Source organism: Heteronotia binoei, chromosome 7 (genome assembly GCF_032191835.1).
Source record: "Heteronotia binoei isolate CCM8104 ecotype False Entrance Well chromosome 7, APGP_CSIRO_Hbin_v1, whole genome shotgun sequence".
In the NCBI taxonomy this organism is placed as follows: domain Eukaryota; kingdom Metazoa; phylum Chordata; class Lepidosauria; order Squamata; family Gekkonidae; genus Heteronotia; species Heteronotia binoei.
The window spans coordinates 88,999,155-89,022,282 of NC_083229.1; the positions used below are offsets into that span (position 1 = coordinate 88,999,155).

General features: G+C 40.8%; 1 protein-coding gene across 1 annotated transcript; it reads left to right on the forward strand.

Annotated features, from left to right (window-relative positions):
- Nucleotides 1-2,274: 2,274 nt before the first annotated feature.
- IMPA2 (inositol monophosphatase 2) lies at nucleotides 2,275-14,400 on the forward strand. The gene is made up of 8 exons (XM_060244049.1): nucleotides 2,275-2,648; nucleotides 5,842-5,975; nucleotides 7,007-7,111; nucleotides 8,146-8,191; nucleotides 9,723-9,831; nucleotides 10,436-10,544; nucleotides 11,128-11,279; nucleotides 14,053-14,400. Exons 1-8 carry the CDS (start codon nucleotides 2,541-2,543, stop codon nucleotides 14,166-14,168), a joined length of 879 nt encoding a protein of 292 aa, XP_060100032.1. The 5' UTR covers nucleotides 2,275-2,540; the 3' UTR covers nucleotides 14,169-14,400.
- Nucleotides 14,401-23,128: the final 8,728 nt, after the last annotated feature.

Below are 23,128 nucleotides of genomic sequence, written 5' to 3' on the forward strand. Positions count from 1 at the left end.
GCTTGCTGATGATGAGTAGCTGTGAGGTTACTCCCAAGCAGTTGGCTGCAAGAAAGACCTTCCAGGAGATGCCTATAAAAGCCAGACAAGGGAAACTGCTAGATTGGAAGCAACCAGTTACCACCTGGTGAGTTCTACAGCTGCAGCTCTTGATTCTGCTTTGCCCTAGTCACCTTCAGACTGGTTTTGGATCTTGAACCTGCTTGCTCTTGTGGACGAGTTGTCCTTCCTGAAGGTCAACCTCCCCCTGTTGGGCCACCTCCTCTAGAACTGGCGGACTAAGATCCGAGCCCCCTCATTGTTCCCCCGTGTATTCCCTCCCTCCCCTAGGTGATCTGGCATGCAGCATGCAGGTTGTGCTCTGTGCACGTGGGTGGGAGGATAGCTGGTAGGGGTGGGACGTCTCCTCACAGAACCCAAACAACATCTACATCATTAAAAAAAACCTACCTCAAACCTGGACCAACATCTACCTCATAGCACAACACCTGCCTATGGATGGAATAGCCACCTCAGCAAACATCTACCTCAATTACCATCATCCTGCTCATGCAAGCCCGCCTGACAACAAATTTCCATTGCCCTTCTCTACCTTTCAGTCTGTCCTTTGGATGCTCGCCGCAAGCCACAACTGGGGGGGGGGGAGATTGTGCATTTGGGGGTACCCCATTTGTTTAAAGGTTCAAGAACCAGTCTCAATCACTCACCCAACTGATGATTGCAAATCTCAGTGGCCATGCCAAGTCTTTCTGTTCTTCTTGTATCTGCTGCATGCCACAGCCTTGGCGGGGGGCACAACCTATTGCATTTGGGAGTATGGGGGGGCTTTCCTTTGGTCCATGGCTCCAGAGCCATCCCCTTTAACTTGCACCACTGGCAAGGTGATTGCTCTGCATGGCCAACCCTTCCTGAGAACAGGACATTGGCAGCAGGTTTGAGCCACCCCTTCTGATTGTGATCTGCTCTCTCCCCATTGCTGGGTTTGGGTGTTTGTGGTGTTGGACTTCGAGGCAGCCACTCACTCACTCAACTGCCAAGATTATCACTCTGTGTCGCCAGCCCTCCTCAGAAATGGGATGTTGGCAGCAGGTTCGAGCCACCCCTTCCAATTTTGGTTTGCTTTTTTCCATTTGGGGACTGGGTGTTGGATGGACTCAGGGCTTCAAACCAGCCTCTCATTTGCCCCACTGCCAAGATAAGATTGCCAGCTCTAGAGTGGAAAATACCTGGAGATTTTGGAGGTGGAACCTGGCAAGGATGGGGTGGGAGCTCAGCAGGGTACAATGCCATAGAGTTCACACTCCAAAGCAGCATTTTCTCCAGGTGAACTGATCTCTATTACCTGGAGATCAACTGTAACAGCAGGAGATCTCCAGGTGCCACCTGGTGGTTGGCAGCCCTAAGCAAAGATGATCACTGCATATGGCCAAGCCTTCCCAGCAATAGGACATTGACATCAGGTTTGAGCCACCTCTTCCGATTTTGACCTGCTCTTTTCTGTTGAGATTAGGTGTTAGATAGGCCAGGGCTTTGAGCCACTGTCACAATGATTGCTGCACACAGCCAGCCCTTTTCACTGTCATGAGCCACATCAACAGTCGTTGTGGAATGCTGCGGGGTTGGGCTTGTTTGTGATGGTCTCCAGGCCACCTGGGGCACAGTTGGTAGCTTCTGCATTTGGGTCTCCTCTTTCAGTGTTTCAACTGTCCAGTCTGGTCTCCATCTTGGGGCCGGAAGCCACCTCCACATTTTCCTTCACTTTTCAACGCTGTCGTGACTTTGTCTTTTTTGTTTCAGCACCCAGGAGGGGGATTGGCCATACCCAGCAATCTCCTTGACCACAGACAGTGAACGGGGCCCAGGGACGCGGCCACCCGGGCCTGGGGAAGAAGGGTCAGCCATCACTAGAGCTAGCAGTTGTTCCAAAGCCCAACTTGCACATCTGAGGTTATGTTTGGGGATGCTTTGCAGAAAGCGCGATGCAGCCAGAAGTACAACTTCTTAAGGGGAGAGGCATTCACAAGTCTTCGGGGCGGGGGAGGGGTTGTATAAAAAAAGAAAGCCAGCAACTTCCCGGCCCCCCTCCTCCCCTTTCGGTGTCACACATACACCCTTGAATTCTGCTCAAAGGCCCAGCCAGGCAGCCTACGACTTCCTAAAATTAGCAGTCGTCGAGCGCGCTTTGAGTTGCTGGGCGGCTTCCCGCCTTGGATGGGTGGAAAAGGCCGTCATTCTGGCCAAGGAGGCGGAGCTTAGGCGGGGTCTGGGAGTTACTCACTTGCTCAAGGCCGTGCAGAAGCGTGAGGGAGCCGCGCAAGGAAGAGGTTGCTGGAGGAGTTTCTGCAGCGGCTGGGGAGAAACGCCTCGTGAGGGTGAAGCAGGCGGCGGTCTGCCTCTAGCCTATTCAAAGGAGCAGCAAAGAGCGTCCCTCTTGTTGAGCAGGCCTGCTGTCCTTGAGCAGCTGGAGCAGAGCGGTGGTCCTGCAAGCGGCCGGCGGGCGAGTCAAAAGGGAGGCGAAGAGAGTGCGGGAGGAGGCTGCCATGAAGCCCAGCGGGGAGGAGGGGGCGGCGGTGGTCCCGGCCGCGGCAGAGGACCCCTGGAAGGAGTGCGTGGAGGTGGCGGTGCAATTGGCGCTGAGGGCGGGACAGGTGAGTCGGAGCAACGGGCTTCGTATGCCTTGGCGTCCTCTACCCTAGACCTCCTGTCGGGTGGGTTCTTGGCGTGAAACTCAGGACTCCCAGCCGGGGCCCTTCTTTGCCTTCCAACGCCAGCTTTTTGCTGTTTTCTGGGCTTTGCCTTTTGTTGTTTTTTTTTAAGGCTATGCGGGCGATGGAGTCAAATTGTATGCCGGTACCCAAGGAAGGACATGGAGCTCTGCGTCAGCTGTTGGAGTGCTGGCAACTAAGAGCCGAAAGTTTTGGGTTGAGTCCAGTTCTCAGGTCAAAACTTTTGGAAGTGTGCCATTCTTAAGTCGATGCATGTTTACTCGGAAGCAGGGGTCATTTTGTAGAAAAATAGGTGGTGGAGCTCATCCAGGAATTGTTATGCAGCTGCACCTATTCAATGGACAGGGAGGTGGAACTCTCAGAAAGGTTCAGGAGCTGTGCTCCTGTGATCTCCCACTGAATCCGAGGCCTGTTCAGAAGCAAGCTGCATGCCGTTGAATGGATCTTGCTGGCATGCATTGGGGGACAACTCAGTTGTGTGTTCCTTTTGAAGGGAAGAGGTCAAGAAGAAAGGGGTTTGAAATACCGTTTAGAGATGAAGTTGGCCAGGGTGACGGCTTGGGCTGAAATAGAGGGGGAAGCGATTCAACCGAGTCAAGTTAAATGAAGCAGGAAACACAAATGCCTTGTATTTCTGGAGATCTCAAAAATAACCTACTCAGTACTTTTAAAAGCAGGCCACAGGGAAAATGTTATAAAACATCACAAAAGAATTTCAAGACAAGTTATGAAATATTGTCCGTTATTTTGTTAGTGTAGTCTGCTATTTTTGCCTGGACATTATATGATGTGGCAAAGGAAATGCTGCATTTCATTGTGTTAAATGTCAAGATTATATTTTTATTCAGTTCACTGGCAGCTTAAGTTCTGTACCTTTTCCTCCCCCTCTCTGCCAGCTTTGAATATCCCAGGAAACTGACTTTGTGAAACTGTATGCAAAATAATGTATTATTTGGAAGCTGGGCAAGCTGCAAGTTTCAATTTAAAAACCCCAATTATAGAGTTAGAATAACATAACTTCTCTATCAAGTATGTAATAGATTCTCTTCTTATGTAGAGCTGGCCCCATCATTTATTTTAAACATGAAGGGTCTGTCTTAAAATGTAAGAATAGCAAAGAGAATATTCTAAAGAATATAGAAAGTGATTTTTCCCAATTCATTGACCGTTGCAAGTTCTTGTGTATCTACAATTACTCCATGTATTCTCAGGGGCACTTTGTTCTCCATTACTCTCATTTGGCAATATTCATGAGACATTCTGGGGTTAGCCCTGTCTCAAAAGACAAGCTTACATTCTGAATAAAACTTTGTTGGTCTTAAAGGTGCTACTAAGACAACTTCTACTAAGTTATCAGGTATTTACTGGATATTTATATATTCCAAATCTATTATAATCATGCAAGTTTTCTGCTTCAGTTTTTCTTAAATTATCTAGTACTATAGGGTCAAAAAGGAAAATAAAAATTAATCTAAATGTATCACAGTTGAGTAGTATGTTCCAAATCTGTATTTCTGTGAAATTGCCATATAATTCGATATGGCATTTCCCTTTGTGTAAATATGATTCTTTATTATTAGAGGTTCAAAATCAAAATATTGTTGTCTGGCAAGATAAATAGAAGGAAAAGTGAAATGCAATATGCTAGATACAAATTAAGTTGATTGGTTGGGGCAGTCTAATTCAGAGATGAGAGGCCACCTAACGTCCATTGTTAGTTTCACTTGCTATCATTAAAGTACTCTGCAGCTGCTGAAAAACCTCCAGTAGTTTCAGAAAGGGTGGGGAGCGGGAGGCACTTCTTGGGTGTTTCTGGCACTTTCTTCCTCCTCCTGAATGAGAGACTTGGTTGGGATTAAATGGGTTGTTTTTAGCACTAGAGTAAATATGTGGTGTGTGGCAGCTGGTGGGTTGCCCATGAGTTGGATTTGACTTGTATATCTCCAGTTGTTTGCTGGTGTGCTTGGGTAATATGGAGCACAATTTTATGTGTGTTCATTTAGAAGTACATTCCATTGAGTTCAGAAGTCTTGTGACCAAGAAGGGCTGTAGTAGTCCTATGCAGAGTTGTTTGGGAGCAAGACCCACTGAACTGTTTTCCAGTAACCATGCAAAGGATGGGGCTGTACGTTGTAGCAGAGATGCTATGGAGCTGGTGCATTTATTTTAGGAAGTGTTGATCCTGTGACATAAGGGACACTTTTCCTTCCTTGTTAATGCACTCATTCCTGTGTTGTTCATTTAAAGATTTTTCTGTCTCTGTCCTTATGGACACTACCTGGGTACACTAAATTTTTTTTGTCTGCATCTCTCTCTCTCTGTGTCTCTCTCTCTTTATGATCTGAATGAAAAAGCTTAGAAGAAAACTATTTTAGTTGTGTGGGGGTGGGTGGAAAACTAAAAATCATCTGAGGGATGCTTGGCTATTTTTGTTTCACTGGCACCTGCCTTTGTTTGTTGATTTAACAATTGTTTTTGTATTAAACTGAAACTTGTGATTCGGGTTTATATTTATTATCCATACATACAAAGCCAAATGTTACCTCTGAAGAAGCTTCTCCTTCATTATATTTATATAGCAATACCACTTTTTGCCTTACAGAAGGAATTATCTGTGTGCATACTAAAATGAATAAAGAAAAAGATCAATAACCTATAACTCTTTAGATGTGAGTTGTCTGTAGAAGTAAAACATGCTGCTTACTAATTTGGTTATAAACTCATACTGTATAAATTAGAACCTCATGAAACAATATAGTTACTTTGACATAGTATCATAGTGATAAATTCAGTAATTAGAAATTAAGTATAACAGGAAGTCAAAATCTTTGCTTAGACTGAGAAGGTACCCTGGCCTCCATATCTGCACAGAATTATCTGCTTTCACCGTCACTGTCATTTCCTGTCTACACTTGCAAAGTGTCACTTCAGAACTTTTGTACAGGCATAGATTAGAGATCCTAGCCTAGGAACTAAACTTCTGTTTTGGTAGTATCGTATATTGTTTGCTGGTGATTTAAGTCAGTTTGAGTATTTTGTGTTGATGTGATTTTTGAATGTTTGTGGGAAGCACTTTCAAAATAATGTGTTTGTGGGGTTTTTTCCCCTTACGTAGATTATTAGAAAAGCTTTCACTGAAGAAAAACAAGTATCCACCAAGACTTCTGCAGCAGATCTTGTGACAGAAACAGATCACTTTGTGGAAAACTTAATTGTTTCTGCTCTGAAAGAAAAGTTTCCCTCTCACAGGTATGTCTGTATGTGGTGCTATCTGGTGCATGGCAAGTTGGAACTGAAATCCAGAGCATTATTGTGAGATTGAATGTTCAGGGAATATCAGTAGAGACAGATCTGTTTATACTGGGCTAGCATCACCATAACTCAGAAGTGGCCGGGGCAACTGCCAAGGCCCAGATCTTCTTGGAGCCCACTACTGTTTCCCTGCCATTTGCTCACCTCCTCTGCTGTCCATCTCCTTGCTGTGAGCCAACCCACGACCCACATGCTAAGCACAGTCAGGGAAGGGTGTGTGAGCTCTGGGAGGACTGGAAAATGAGCAGAGGAGTTGGTGGGGGATGGATGGTTAAGCAGTGGTAGTAACTGAAAGAAAATACTGCCAAAATAAGGCAGAGAGGGTGGGGAGAGTTGGAAACAGAAAGGCTATGGAGAAAGAGTCACTGTACTCTTTAAAGAGCACAGTTAATGACCACCTGTCTACTATTCAGTCAAGGCTGAAAACTGGGAGTCTTGGGGGAGAAGCCCCTCCCACTAGGAGTCATCAAAAGGCTTCTTCCCATTGGTTGTGACTGCCCCACTTTGGACCAGAGAACTAAGCTCCTGATTTAATACTCCAGTTCAAGTCTCAGGTACATTAAAACCAACAAAGAAACACATATGACTTGCATATCTTCTATGCCTTATGCAAGTGCCATTAAAAGTAGGGAACTGCTGTTTCTCCTATTAGGAGATGAACTTGCTGTTGCTGCATTGGAAGCACATCCATCTTCCCATGGGTAAGATGTTTTCCTGTGCAGAGTACATTGAAATATGTGTAGAGGACCCACAAGTCATTAGAGAGCCTGCTATGTTTGCTTCTCAATAGCTTTCATAGGTTCCTATGAGCTGTCTCTGTCCAGATCTTGTAATGGCTTTTGTGTAATGTTCATTTAAGGCCAAATAAAGTAGGAATAATAACGTGTGAATACCTGAAGTTTTCTCTTAACAAATTCAAACACACCTACCTCCAACAAGTAACATGAATTTTCTCCTACATGTTACAGGTTTATTGCAGAAGAAGCTACTGCTGCTGGTTCAAAGTGTATATTGACTGCTAGCCCTACCTGGATTATTGATCCAATTGATGGCACCTGTAATTTTGTACACAGGTAAATACATGGATAATGCAGTGAAATTTAAAGCTACCACTGACTTCCTGCTTGTTGAAAGATTCTTTTCTACGTTCAGCCTGTTTAAATGAAGCATGTGAGCAGTTTCATGGTCACAATTTCTTTTTGAGTCCAAATTTCTGTATTTATGCTGTTTGACTAAGTCCTTAATTATTATACTACATGAACAGACAAAGGTAAGACTATTAATAAAGGAACAAATGCTGTATATTTTGAATAATTGTGCCTGTCACTTAATGTGCTCCCAACAGGAATGGCAGCCCCAAGCTGCAAGTGAGAAGGAAAATTCCTGGAGGTGGGGGGAGGGACTGATTAGCCCAAGAGTGTGAAGCCATTGCTGTCCTGGATGCAGTGAGCATGGAGATTGGCATAGTCTCCATGAGAATGGCAGTGTTGGGGAAATTACAAAATAATTTGTTTGTTTAAAGCAAGGTCTAAGCAAGGGTGTGTATGATAGGAGATCTTGGAGGTCATTAATTCATACCATCACCAATGTTAGAAGCACCTTTATGGCACAGAATGCATACATAGCCTTCTAAAGACACACTCCCATATGGGCAGACATTTAACTAGACTGACCCTTGTGCTGGAGCAGCAGTTGCCTTTTTCTCACAGTGTGTTTGTCACTGAAGGTCCACTGGCTGATAGGTACAGCTGGTATAAGAATGGCTCCCAGTTCTTTTCACAGTAAATTCCTGAGACTCCAGGCAGTGTTGCCTATCTCTGCCATCTGATGTGGGAACTTTGTTGCTTTTCTGCTTTGTAAGATTGTGAAAAATATGTTGCTCAGTTCCTTCTTAAGACTGTGAAACCATCATTTTTAAAAAATGTTTTGTTATGAGTAGTTTAAAGATCAAAATTGACAGTGCCAACTTTGCTGAGGTACACAAATAATGAAGACCCTATAACATTTTAAACTGAAAACCAGGAACAAGCTTGCTAGTAACTGAAGAGGCCAAAAGTTTGTATATAGAAAAAGTATTAACAAATATACCTTATTTTTATTTGCACAGGTTTCCAACTGTGGCTGTTAGCATTGGATTTGCTGTTAATCAAGAGGTATAAGATAATGTTCTGTAAGTTGGTAAGATAGGCTTTAGCTGCAACAGCTAGGGATAAATGTAAAATTTTAACAAATACTCAGTGATTCTGATGGTGTCTAAATGCAAGTTTAACAAATATAGACTTAATGTTTTTATGCCATTAAAGGTTTTGAGTCTGACTTAATGTTGATAACACCATTTACGTTAGTGCATCAGGTTAGTGATGATTTACAGAAAGCAAAGTTCACGTGCTGTGTGTTAACACCCTTCACTGTTTTGTACAAAAGTGTTTTGTAGAAAAAGCCCAGCAGGAACTCATTTGCATGTTAGGCCACACACTCTTACATCACCATTGTTTCACACCCCCTGACATGAAGCCAGCCAGAATTGCATTCCTATACATTCCTGCTCAAAAAAAGCCCCGTTGGAGATTAACCAAACATACTCATAAACATACTCTTTAAAAATTAGAGTTCATTGGAATCAGTGAAGCTACAAGTAGATGCATTTAGAAGTTGAGTCCCACCACAACCTTAACAGAGTATGTGTTTATTTACTTGAGGTGGCTTGCAGTTGCCCTGCTGCAATGAATTGAGTGGCAAGATTACCTGTCTTTTTCATTGTCACATGCTTGCACATTGAAGCAGAATCTGTAGTTTAAAGGGAAAATGCTTAAGGGAAGACATTTTAACTGGGTAAACATGTGGGTGATTTGAGGCGAAAACAATCTGCTTGTTGCTATTCCTTCCCCTACTTCAGTCATCTTTCACTTGGGGACCAGATACAGGAGCAAAAGTAGGGAAGAACCTAAGCCCACCTAAGAGAACTGTGGCTTGAGGGAGAAGCTGTGCTTTGCAAGGGGTGGTTCAGCGACCCTGTTCCGCTTGCTGCTTTTCTACTTGAAATTATTTCCATTGTGCCTGATAGGCATCAAGCAGTCTTTGAAGACTCAGGTCTGCCACTGATGCAAGTAGTTCTGCTCTTTAAATGGGATTGCAAATGATGAAACAGCCAAATGCAGTGCAGGACTGTATGTTTAGGCAGGTTAGTTCTGTGTCACGATTAGTACAAGTTACCATTTCAATAATGGATTATGAGTATCCCAACAATAAGCAGCTACTGGCCATAACAGCTGCCATTCAGAAGCTTGTAAGCCCTTCATGTCCTAACTGCTCATCCTGTGAAGAATTCCTTTGTCTCCACTCTACATTCTTGGCAAAGGCTTGGAAGCTCCATGAAATGGTGGAACATAGTGAATTGCTCTTGCTTGTTATGAAAGGCACTGTACAACTTGTCAAGTAGCTTCCCAGTGATCGCTGTACTGTAAGAATAATCTCTAAGGTTTAAAAGACGCAATAACTCATTACTTATTAAGTTTTGTATGCTATATAAAGATGAAATTTTAGAGCAATTAAAGTCAGTTTTCTCATCTGTAGCATAAACTATCATTATATGCATGTGACTGTAATCTTTAAGTCATTTATACTGCTTAATATTATGCAAGTTGCATTCATGTGTTTTTTTTCCCCTTTCTCAAAATTTTAAAGCTTGAATTTGGTGTAATTTATCATTGCACTGAAGAGCGATTATACACTGGTAGAAGAGGTCAAGGAGCATATTGTAATGACAAAAGGCTTCAGGTATCAAAAGTGACAGGTTGGTTTAGATTTTGTTAGCATTCTACAATTATACTATTTATTTTTAGAGGGCAGTCACTAGTTCTAGATAGACTTCTCATGCAACTTTCATTGTCATAATGCAAACAATAGTCTTCGTTTTCTCTATGTCTTAACAATTCAGCTTAAATATTGTAAATAAATCATGGTAAACTTATGGAACCAATGATCCATGTTTAATTGTACATCACTGAAGTTATTCAGTGGCAGGAGAGTAAATGCTGGCATAAGAAGTATCCATAAAGTTGCCATGCTATATTAAATCAGGGGTCTTTAATAGGAAGTTCAGGAGCTACCAGTAGCTCACTAGCTGCTCATGCATCCCCTAGGTGACCCAGAAAAAACCCCACAAAAATATCTGTTCTAGCCTTTTTAGAAAGCCTTTATTGCTTAGGATTTTTCTCTGTGCTGCTTAGCTGAGAGAAGAGCACCAGAAATGAAGCTTAGTCCTTGTTTGTTTTTAGGAAAGAACAAAACTTGATAACATACTTGAAGAAGAGTTTTACTATGGAACTTTCAAAATAGGTTAAATATATAAATTGAAAAATACTACTTGGGAAAACAAGTCTACTATTCTTTTACAGACATTTCAAAGGCCCTGATCTTAACAGAGATTGGTCCAAAACGAGACCCCGAGACACTGAAACTATTTCTTAGTAACATGGAGAGGTTACTCAGGGCCCAAGCTCATGGGTAAGGATTTTCCTACAACATTCATAGACCTTCATTAAAAAATCAAAACAGACAGTTTTATTAACATTTCAGTTAATCATTCATTTAAATCTGATGAACCCAATCTAAAGCTTTGCAGGTATGCTAGCACCAAAAGTAACACAATTCCCAATGAACCTACTCTTCCCTGTTCAGGGCTTGTTATGCCAAGCAGTTCCTTGGAACTGTCTCTCTGACTCTTAACACTGGGGTCAACACAAAAGCTTTGCTTTGTGAATAAGATCTACAGATAATTCCATGCCACAGTATCAGTATGGATACATAAACAATACAGTAACACATACATGTACATACATAATAAATTGTAAAGAAGAGGCAAATGCTGGGACAGATGTGTTATATCAATATCTTAAAAAATAGTGTCCTGAAACTTTTTTCTGTGTATACCAGTTTTGCATGTATAATAGCACTGTTCAAAACTGATCACATTTTCTAAAATGTTTTCATAGACAGGTTTTGCATCTAATTTTTAACAAGAGTTTTGTTTTCACAAAAGTGTTCTATCTCTGCTGCCCATTTTCCCCTTCCCACTTGTCTACTGCAGGATTCGTGTAATTGGAAGTGCTACTTTAGCACTCTGCCACTTAGCATCCGGTGCTGCAGATGCCTATTATCAGTTTGGCTTGCATTGCTGGGACTTGGCTGCAGCTACTGTTATTATCAGAGAGGCGGGTGGTGTTGTCATAGATACTTCAGGTAAGCAAAATACACTGTAAGGCAGAAGCAATATAGACTTAATGTTTTAGAAAGCACATACTATTGCTTTATTTATAGACTGACTTTCTCACTGAGTCTCAGAGTGGATTACACAGTGTAAATCAATGCAGTCAGTTGGACGAGACATCTGATAACCAGTGTAATAGGATAAGGGATTGCAGAAATCTGAACAAAGCAAAAATATTAAACATGATGTTGTATAAGATATAGAATATCATTTACACTTTGTAGAAATACAGTACACTAAGAACAAAATACTATACATAACAACATATACCATACAGAGTAGTAAAATCCACAGATCCATTCCCATCTCTGAAACATCTGGACCATTTTGTTATAATATAGCCTTATCACCTTTATAAAAATGCCCTCAACAGTTTTCAAGCTGCCAGAAGCTTGGGAGCCTCCCAAATTTTGTCAGGCAGAGCATTCCACAAGGTCGGAGGTAGTGCAGAGAATGCACATCTACAGGTAGTTGTTGATTTTGCCGATTTGTTGGTCTGCAGAAGGCCATTCTCAGAAGATGTGGTGGAGCATAGGAAAGACAGAGTCTTGTAGGACAGTACCTTGAACTGAACCTGGTGGCTGATGGGTAGATAATGGAGCTGCCTATCTATTTCCATAAAGGAAATTCATCTCTGTTGGTAGTCAGAGATATTTATAGCTCCATTCTCAGAAAGAGTGTTTTCTCTGAGAATAGGGCCTGTTAATTAAGGGATCCTACATCTCTTCATCACAACAGCAGCAATGAGGCAAGGTCTTTGTTTACATTCAGATGGAGATGATAAACTAAAACCAGCATCACTATCTCTTTCCCATAGTCTTGCCTGAAACCAAACTGAAAAGAGTCCAGGAAACATAGTTATCCATGAAGGCCAGGAGTTGGTCATCTTGCCCCCAAAATGCAGATCAAAAACAGGGCCGTATCACTTTTCTATAGAGAAGGTTTTTAAGTTGTGGACAGTTAACTGGCTATTTTAGGTGCCACGAAAAGGGGCCAAGTCAGTGACTGATCTATGATGGACATTAGTGACTTGTTAATATGGACTCCTCACATGATTTCAGCAGCCATCTGCAAGAATCTTTGCAAAAGCCATCGCAATTTCCTGTTCATGAGACAATAAAAGCCCAGATTTGGGAGTCAGTAGATGCCAAGATACTTTGAATAACTGGGACAGTCATGACCTGGCTGTTATGAAGGCAGAGATGTAACACTTTGTCATTGCTATTGCTGCTTCATAGGTCCAGTGAAGTCTATAGAATGCCCTGTCAGATTCAATACTGTTTTTCTGCCAGCATTGCTCTAGAGATCTCTCAGCCCTCTTCATGTGTCACTTAGCTCTGTGGTAAACCATAGGGCCAGGTTCCACCCCAAGAACAGGAGAGGTGAATGGGGAACAACCTTGTCCACAGCTTCTAAGAGTTTCATATTCCAACCTCCACCACAGCCTCAAAAGAGTATATATTTGGCATCCTAAAATCCCCCAGATAATTTTGGGATTCAGTAAGATTCTTGAGCCTCTGTGGGTGAACCATTTTAAGTAGGCCCCTCTCCAGCAGGGTATTGGAGCCTTTGCCTTGATTAGACAGTGGTCATACCATGACTCGAGCAACTCTCCAACCCTCAAATGAAACCTTCCTTCAAAAGCTCAGTTGAAATAATTAAGCCCATGTGTTGGGCTTGCCATGATTTGAGAGAGGCCTTTGTCAACCATATAAATTCTGGGCTGACCCTGGTGAAGAACCCACGATGTAAGTATTGAAATCCTCAGTTCAGGGTTCTCTAGCACCCAAGAGAACCTCCATCAATTCAGTCAGATGCTCACTGGGAAAATAGGTAGTTGGTAGATAAGCAAAATGCCTAATTTATCCTTAATCTTCAATTTAAGGAACATAAAATCAGTGTTAGTGGAAGATTGTACCAGGAGTCTTTGAAAATTAAAGGACTCACAGAGGATAGCTACAACCTCTTCCCTGGCAACTGACGTGGGGTTGATGGGTGGCATAACTAGGGGAGTTAGTTGGAATAGACACTCAACATCGTTTTCTTCCAACCCATGTCTCTGTTACACAAACCAGGTCAACTTTCTCTTCCTATAATAGCCTGGACAGAATGCAGTGCAATTTTGTGCCTTTCTGATCTGGTAGTATACATTATTATTGAAGAAATAGAATAAATAGGGGCCTTTGTGTTAGTATCACTTGTGAGCTTCGAAAATTCCTCCCTCCATATCTGCCTGCTTCCATCTGCACTGAAATAACACTTTCATTAAACATCCTCCCCCAAGCATCAGTTGCCATCTTTCTAGCCCATAGCAGAGATAAGTGATGATGGTACTAATGATAGTGTCAGGCTCCTTCCACCTGTTTAATGGATCCTGATTATTATCCAATATGACAGAAATAATACCTCTTTTTTCCTGAGCAGATACCATACAGACTTGAGGAGGAAGAAATATGTTTTAAAGCCCAGTGAATAATATTTAAAAGTGTTTGTTTCTGTGTGATTCCTGTAACTTTGCAGCTTTAGCAGCTGCTTGTCTTTTTGTACATAAGTGAATTGCACTCACAATCTGCCTAAATATTGCTCCTTTGTGTACCCCCAATGAAATGCAAGAAGTGCTAAGGTTATATCCCTGTGAGAAATGGTTTGAACCTTCATTGTGCTCTGAGTGAAGGGGTAGCTTTGCCCAGCACTAATAAATCTAAGTGACATTTTTTTGTGTGATCCAATTCCTCTCCTTTATAGGTGGCCCCCTAGACCTAATGTCATGCCGGGTGATTGCTGCAGGTACCCAAGAAATGGCTACGTTCATAGCTCAGCAAATACAGACTATTCATTATAGAAGAGATGATGAGAGTTGACAGGACTTAAAATGTTTTTGAAAATATTGAGGAACCTGCCCTTTGAACTACTTCATTTTCTTCAAGAAGGCTTGCTTAAAGGGTAAATGGGTAAAGGTGTGCTTTCTTGTGCTGTCAGAATTTCAAAAATGTTAGGAAGAACTTTTGCTTTCATTATAGGATGGTGAAGGGAAATTTTTAAATTTTGTAAGCTTCTTGGCTGCTTTTATAATAAAAGTTTGTTTCACCTGCACTTTCTTAAATACGTCACAGGCATCCACAATTGAGTTAGTTTCTTGCTTCTTTGAAGATGAAAGAGGCTTTTTGTAACAATGCAATTTAAAAAATGCTACTTTTTGCAGATCTCAGGTCAACTATTTTTTGTTCTGCAGCAGAGAGCAAGTAGTTTACATGGTGTGCCTAAAACATCCTCATCCAATCAATACTTGAGAAGACAGTTACAGCTCTATTATAAAATTAAAAGTATATGCATTGGATTAGATACTTTATGGTTATTTCTGTGCTACACAAGAGTGCTTACAGGACATATCTTTTGAACTGTATGTTGCCTTTATGTAATTAATATAGTTAGTAGTAATATGGATTAGATGATGAAAAGCTTTTTTTCTTACAACATTGTCTGGTGACTCAAATACAATATATAGCAAAAAAATTAAATGACATAAATTCTAGGATCTGACAAGTATTTGCCTTGTAAGGATATTACAATTTTAGCTTAATTATTAGCACTGAGCACAAAGTTGACTGAGAGGCAATGTTATATAGTGGTTAGTGTTTCAGTACTCCTCTATGAAAGCTGCTGGGTGACCTGGTAGCAGTCACACTTTCAGCATAACGTGTCTCATGGAGGTTTTCAAGTACAATGGAGGAGCTGATCTAAGTTCTTGGAGGAAGGAAGGGCAGCATGAAAATCTAGGTAGGTAGTTACTTGGTATTGCTATACCTAAACTGCAGCCACTAAATTGATGTATCCAAAAAAAATTATATTAGGTATATCAAACATCAGCAAAAGGAAGGCTTGGAGTTCTGAGTGCTGGTATTTGCAAACAGCTTTTTTGGCTCCCATTGCAGGAGATGTGATTGAAAGACTTAAGGTGATAGAATTCCACGTGGTATTTTTGAGAACCAAATGGGAAAAAGGATGCCCCTTAATTCTAGTTTTTACTAAGGTGTGTCATATCTTTTTCTGGAATGTACTAATTTGGACTGTAGACAGGTACTCACATAGTAATGTTCCTGCTACCAAAAAAAAAAAATCTGTGCTTAGAAAACCAGAATTTGGAGAGAGGTGTTCTGAATTAGCTTCTTCTTTGGAGGCAGTAGCCTTTAAAAACATGCAAATGTCCCTATTACTACAAGAATGGAATGCTGCTGGTTATTTCCAGTATCTTCAAGTACATTAGATGGATTGCATTAGGGCTCTTGCTTGGATCTCAGTCCTGAAAATAGTATTTGCCACTAAATGATATTCAAACTGAGGACTTTTTCTCCAGAGAAATGGAAAGGGGGGTGTTTTCCTAGGTAGAAAGATTATTTTCTGAGAGGCTCAGGGAGTACATTCTTATTCAGCAAGAAGTGTCTATGATGTAGGAATGGGAGTGCTTTGAACACCCCTCTGTTTAAAAAATAAAGGCTTGAAATATGATAAGGCATTGGAGGCTAGCTTTGCCGCTTTCTTATTTTTTCTCAAAAAACAACCAAAAGTGTGGCTGTGGAAGATCACCAGCGCTGATGCCAGGTGGAAAGGAAGGCCTCATTAGAAATCATACTTTGAAATGCATTCTAAAAATATTTGGTAGATACTTGTGAGTCTTGTTTGGTCAGTCACACTTCATAGGTGAAATATCCCCTTCCCCAAGTACAAAATATTGCAATTTGAGTGCTTGGAAAATGTGATCTCTTCAACAGCAGCAAAAACATCAAGGAATGTGTGTAATACATCATCACTTTATTATGTTACTAAACTAATGAATGCAGAAAGGCCTTACAAATACAGGTGCTAAAGACTAGGACCGATTTCATGTTTAACCTTTTTTCTTTCAGGTTGGTCCATTTTTGAGTCCTTTATTATGTATGCCTGTGTATGTAAAAGTGAAGTTAATACCTAATTCTTGTGCCAATACAAAATCCATGCCATATTTGAATGATTTTCCAGTAATTTAATACAGCCAAGTTCTTTGCAGAAAGTCACTTTTTTGCCTGTCCCACTTACATGGTGGTGAAAAAGCAACACTGTAGCTTCTATAGCCAATGCATCCCTGAGAATGGAAAATTTGTATGTGCCCAGTTTGCAGTTTATAGTGGGCACTTAGGAACTTATTGGCAGCCTTGTTTTTGAAAAGCTCATCACCTGCTAGGAAATACATGATTAGGATACAGTGTGCCATTGCTGCATTATAAACAATAATCTTATGTGACCTTTGCAGTCTGAGACTGCACAGAATGTAATACTGAGACTTCAAGTATTCTGTCATAGTATTTAATTTTAATATGTGCCTAAGTTTAGAAGTTGCATTGAAAAATAAAAATGTCCATTCACTGAGTGGTTTATTCCCAGAACATGTGCTTCTAAGCACTATTATGATGTACTATTAAACACTTCAGAGTGTTCAACGCACTTCGCATACATTACTTTGTATCCTTTATAACCACCTTGTAAAGCATGTCAGTATTTTTCCATTATCGCTGATGAGAAGATTGAGAAATTGTGGCTAGTATGTAGCTGCCTAGTGAACTCCTTGCAGAGGTGAGATTGAAAGCAAGGATTTTTATTTTAACCAGCAGTGCCATTCTGAGCATAGCTACCCCCTTCTAAACCTAATGACTTGTGGGACTTAGAAGTAGACATGGGCATGAACTGATAAAACGATGGTTCATATTTGTTTGTGGTTCATTTGATTGCATGGACCAAACCACCATTTTCCCAAACCAGTTTCTGGTTTGTTTGGCTCGGGAGTTGAACAGCCCCCTTATGTGTTAGAAATGCTAAACTCACCAGGAGTCTTCAGCAAACTCTCCTCCATCTGTCCTCCACATTTGGTGAAGATTGGATTGGAATTTCCAAGTTATAGCCAAAGCGGGTGCCCCCAGGAAAGCTCAGCTTTAGCTCTCATCATGGCAACTAACTCTTCTCTCTTCATGCTGCAAAGTGAAAGCAGCTGAGTCAGGGTGTCTGCTCCTATGGAGCAGAATGGAAGCTGTGTGATTGACTCCCAGAGCTGCCAACCAAGCTATGGACAACTACTATGAGTGCTTCTTGGTTTCCCAGGAGTCCAGCCCCAGCATTTCCTAAGAAGTGGTTGAATCAGCACCAGGCTATCTGGTGAATGAACCACAAAAATGAACCACCATTTGGGCATGGTGCAGCCAAATGAACCATTAACTGGCCCAGTTAGTGCTCAAACCATGGTTTGTTTTTGGATCGTGTCCATGTCTACTTAGATAGATAGATAAATTTATTGTCATTGTTCTCAACAAAAAGAGAGCAACGAAATGAGGTGCTCTTCCACAAAACATACCAACACATCAAACACATATTCATATTCATACCATTTAAATACATCTAAAACCATTTAAACCATTAAAACCATTTAAATATATCTAAAACAGATAAACATTCATAAAACCATTTAAATATATCTAAAACAGATAATCCTTCATAACCCTGTAGAAGGGTGTAGCTGTACTTGTGCTGTAAACATTTTGGCTGTTAGGCCACATTAGGTCCTTGATTTGAAGGTTAAGATTGCAATCCCTTGGGGAGGGATGGCAGCTCAGTGGTAGAGCATCTGTTTGGTAAGCAGAAGGTCCCAGGCTCAATCCCTGGCATCTCCAACTAAAAAGGGTCCAGGCAAGTAGGTATGAAAACCTCAGCGTGAGGCCCTGGAGTGCTGCTGCCAGTCTGAGTAGACAATACTGACTTCGATGGACCGAGGGTCTGAGTCAGTATAAGGCAGCTTCATATATATGTTCTCAGCCTTGTGTACAAACTATCACATGTTATAATCACTGCTCAGTGCATTTAACAGCTGTGAGCAATCCATTTGTTAATGGTGCTATTGATTCGAGTCACGTGAAGATCTAAAGGAACATAGGAGCTTGGCTCTTGTAAGTGAACTTCCTGTATTTTTTTAAAAAATCACCCAACCCCCCTCCCCTCGAGATGTCTTTTGTCAACAATAATACTTAGTCTCTTAACACTGATGATGTTTTGCTACACACATTATAGGGAATTTTATTTCACTAGGAAGTTAGGCAGTATGGAATGTCCATATTCCCAAAAGTATATTATTTCCTTTAATGGCATCTTAATACGGAAATATGCAAAGAACTTGAGAACACTGCAATATATCATGACTACTGAATTTCAGTTTGTCCACCATTATCTGCTGTTAAATCTTACTGTGGAATCTGGAAGTCTTTGCTTCATACAAGGCTATGAACAAATCCTACTGCTTGCCAAGAATAGTAAAATACAGCCTGTCTTTAGTAAAGTACATATATTCTCAAATGAACAGGTTGGTAATAACACTGAAGCACTGCATAATTATAGGAGTCACTTCCTCAAGACGTAGCGGTGTCCCATGGCTTCAATGGTTTGAAGAGAGAATTGAACAAATTAATGGAGGATAAAGCTATTAGTGATTGCTAGCCATAATATCCTTTATTCAGGGTCCTGTTCCTTTTCCCTTCAGAACTTTTGACTATTCATTGCACCCTGTTGGTTTTCCAGAAAGAATGTACCTGTGCTTACCGAGTACGAGTACAAACAAGAAGGAATGGCTGTTGTCATTATGCTCTTCTGATCTTTACAGGAGTGTTTGGTTTACTATTGTTTGGTGGCAGAGGGTTGGTCTTGATGGACAATAGATCATCTTTAGCTGCCAGAAGTTTTCACTTGTTTTGGCCATCAGTTGTATTGGTAAAACAGTTACAATATATTGCAATATAATGTGGTTGAGTACTAAATATCCAACTATGTATGCAGCAAAATATGGCACCCAACAGCAAAGGTAGCCAGAGTGCAGGCAGTTCAACTTTTAAGTGGAAATTAGAGTACAGTATTTAACATTTATCAGTGTTCCTGTTCTTTAAAGGTGGTGCATTCATGATTGGTAGTTTTTAAAAAGTAGTGTAGGAGACCTACTAATACCTCCTATTTGTGAATGTCGTGTTTCAAATTGAATGGAAGGCACCATTATTTCCCCTTTCAGTGCACATGATACAATGTGCTGGAATCTTAAAAGTAATGGCTTTCCTTAATAATTTTAAAAGGTGGATCTGTTCAATAAAGTTATAGTCTGTGCAGCTATGTCTTTTACTAGTAATATTATACAGTGTTTTCATTTACTTTAAATTCTATGAATTAGATTATTTCTAATTAACTATTGCAGACTATCCAGCTGGTAGTTGTCAAGCACGTACTAAATTTGATGAGTCTTCAAAGCATTACATGATCATATTTTTGGAACTATAACTTCACGTACACCTATTCCAGCAAGTGTACATGGAAATTCAGTACTTGCTCCCCATATCAGCTAGAGTAAGTGTAGCTGCTCCATTTAAATTAATGCCATCATATCACACCACATGCTTAGTTATGACTGTTATGATTTAAGGGTTACTGAAACTATGAAATTCATGTGCTGAGCAGGTACACCAGGAAATTATTTATTGTATTTTTACTTGAAATGCGTTTGTTCTTAAATGTGTAACACAACCAAGAGCTTAAGAGTACAGTCCTGAACATTGGTGTGGTTATTGATGTTCTGCAGGCTTCAGTGGAACACTTTTGTCTGAATCTTGCTGCTACTCAGACCTCCTGATCTGCGCTTATTGTACAGAATTGCAGGTTTTGAGCACAATCCAAAGCTTTTAAAATGTAGTGGCTGTTCTTCTTTGTAAAGGGAAATATACTATGCAGATGCTCCCTGCACATGTGAGAAGCTCCCTCCCAAGGAAAATAAAAGCCTTGACATACTGGGAGTAGGAGGATGACAGCCATAGAGTGCATGCAAGCAGATATAATGTTAAGTGGTGAGCCTGCTGTGGACATACACTCAAGTTTTATTTGGAGATACGACTTTTCTATCCTCCTCCTGAAATTTGGTAAAAGGAATTTCCCATCAGCTTCCTCTGACTTTTTTTTTTAAAAACCATACCATTGCCAGTAGTTAGGAAACTCTTGCAGACAGAAAGCAATGTACATTAGTGTGCTACAGAGAGCAGGTGAGATTATTCTTCCTCTGTCTTCCATCAGCAGATGATCTCTAGCATACAGCACAGTCCTTAGGTTTTGAGACTGATTTTATTAAAGGAGAGGCAAATGTGCCTTTAATTGACAAATACATGTGCTTTTAAACTTTCTTTTTTAAAAATCTGTCTTGGGGGGGGGCATGAAAGACAACTGTCCAAATTAGCATTGGATTTGTTGGCCTGTATATCTGTCAAATATGTTGTAAGGGCACATGGCAACTTGGTGAGAGCCAAATCTGGTCTGCATGTATGTAGAAATATCTTCAATGTTTAAGTAAAGCTAAATTAAAAAAATATATAGATACAAGGAGTAACTCCTTTTTTAAAATGTAAGGGCAACACTTATTTCTCAAGTGTCTGAATTCATTGTGTACTACTGTGCATTTGAAACAATTGTTAAAAGATCAGTTACTGTTTGTCAAATTCTTGTAAACTTGCTATCCTTTATATGAGCTGTGTAATACAATGTAAAAATTGAATAAGCTGGCACTTTATTCTAAAGTGAAGGTGAAAATTATCATGTTTTACTGTCTACACATTTGTAGTGCACCAGCATCATGTTATTGGTTCAGAGATGGCACAACTCCGTTCAGTATATAAGATTTAGTTTAAACCAACTTTTCTTCCAGTGCATTAAACTGTCTTCAGCAAACCTCTGTAACTACTACTGGTCAATTTTAAGCTCAAATGGCTGAGTTTAAGGGAATGTAGACTGACTAAAGTCCTTCTGCTCACAAGTGCTTGTATGTTGTTTTCTCATGTAATTTCTATTAAACATCTTGTCCAGCACTCTGTCTTGATTTAAACAAAATTTATGTTATAGAAAATAACGGGGGAGATGATTAAATGTGGATACATGGTGATAAATCTATTCTAGCCACTGCCATTGGCACTACATGAGTTTATGCTTTGCTTGCCTTCTATGTTTTAACCAGTTACTTGGTGTTCTTTTGGAAGAAAACAGAGCTGGATCTGTATCTTTTCTACCTGGGACAGAAAAGCTGCTTGAGGAGTGGGTTTGAAGGGGAAATGGTTGCTGAGGAAAAAACTCTTCCTTTCTTCTCCTCAGCCTTAAATTCACAAGCCGCCTTGACTGCTTCTGTTTTGGTTTTTTAAGACCCTAGGAATGGTAAGCACAATAGATACAATGTGTGCTCCAAGACATCCAGTGAGGTGTACACAATTAAGTTTAATATCAGATGATAAAATGCAGCTTGACTCATCACAAAAAATTAGATATTAAATAAGCAGATTTTAAAAAGCAAGTTTGCTGTACTCTGAATCTAAAGCCAATCCTACGTAAAACATACTTTATTATAGGTACCTTACCAAAAGACACAGGTAACCTATTCATCTCCTTAAGCGAATGAGAAATTCTTCATATAAAATGAGCTATACATCCATCATCGTTAAAAGAGTTGCTGCTTCCTAAGAGCCAGAACCAGGGTTCGTATAGGAAGCCCTAAGCAGAGTGTTGTGAAAGCAACATCACCCCAGAGTCAGAAACGACTGGTGCTTGCACAGGGGACCTTTCCTTTCCAAGCATTGTATACAGAGCTTGCCATACTGTTAAAAAGGTGTTTGGGGAATGGTGAAGGGCAGGACCATTGGATTCTTTGCTTCTTGGGGGGATGGGGGCATGCAGCGATGGTGTCTGCTGCCACCCTAATCTGCATCCTCACAATGGAGTCTATCATGGGTGCCATTACATTTTTAGTAATGGACAAATTAAAACAAGTTAGCTGGGGATCAGTACTAATCAGACCAGATGAGATAGAATGTTGGGAAATTTTGGGATATTGGGGCTTAGAGCATGCGGTGGATGGTGTTTGGGGTGGGAGCCAATGCTATTTAGTAACTGTGATGCAACCAGGTGGTGCTTTATAAAAAAATGAGAAACCAGTCTTAAGAACAGCACAATGTTGCACCATTTTTATGTACTTTAAACAGTGTCCTAGCAAGAATTTAAAGAAATGTGTTCACTTTCCACAGGTTCACATATAATAAAATTCAATATCAGTAAAACATAACAAATTGCTAACAGAAAGAGAGGGCAGATCTCATCTGGTGCTTAAGTTAAACTGGTAACCCTGCTAGGGAGGTTTTGGATGTAGGAGGTGGGGTGCGGCACCGCCACAGAGGAGGGTGGTGGGTGGCAGTTGGGGCATTTGCCCAGGGCATCAGGAGAGAGGAGGGTCCAATTTGGTGCCCCCCCCCCAAACCCGGCATCCTAGGCCTAATTTGCCTAGTGGCAGGGCTGCCTTTGCTCTGCTGCTGTGTATTTTTTAAGGTTGCATCCACAAATTCATACCCTCAGTCCTGATTAATCCAGAATAATTTCCATTTCTTGGCCCTAGAACTCTTTCCTGTATTTATGGCAATGCTTCCTCAGACTAAACGATCTGCAACTAGTCCAGGGCATTGTACATAACTACTGACAACGCATCATGGCCATTGATGAATTCTAAAGTCAAGGAATTTCCAAACAACAATGGTGCTGAGTTTATTTTTGCATTGGGTTACCTTTCCTGACCCATCTTGGCTAGACTGAAGAGGACAGAAGATTCTTAGATTAGGGTTAGGAAACAGTGTGTGAAGAGAAGCTCTGGGCTGAAACACTGTGAACTGAGAGATGTCATGATAGGATAAAAATGGCACAGTAGGAATAGGAAATATTTCTAACATGAAGAAATTCTCCTTTTCCA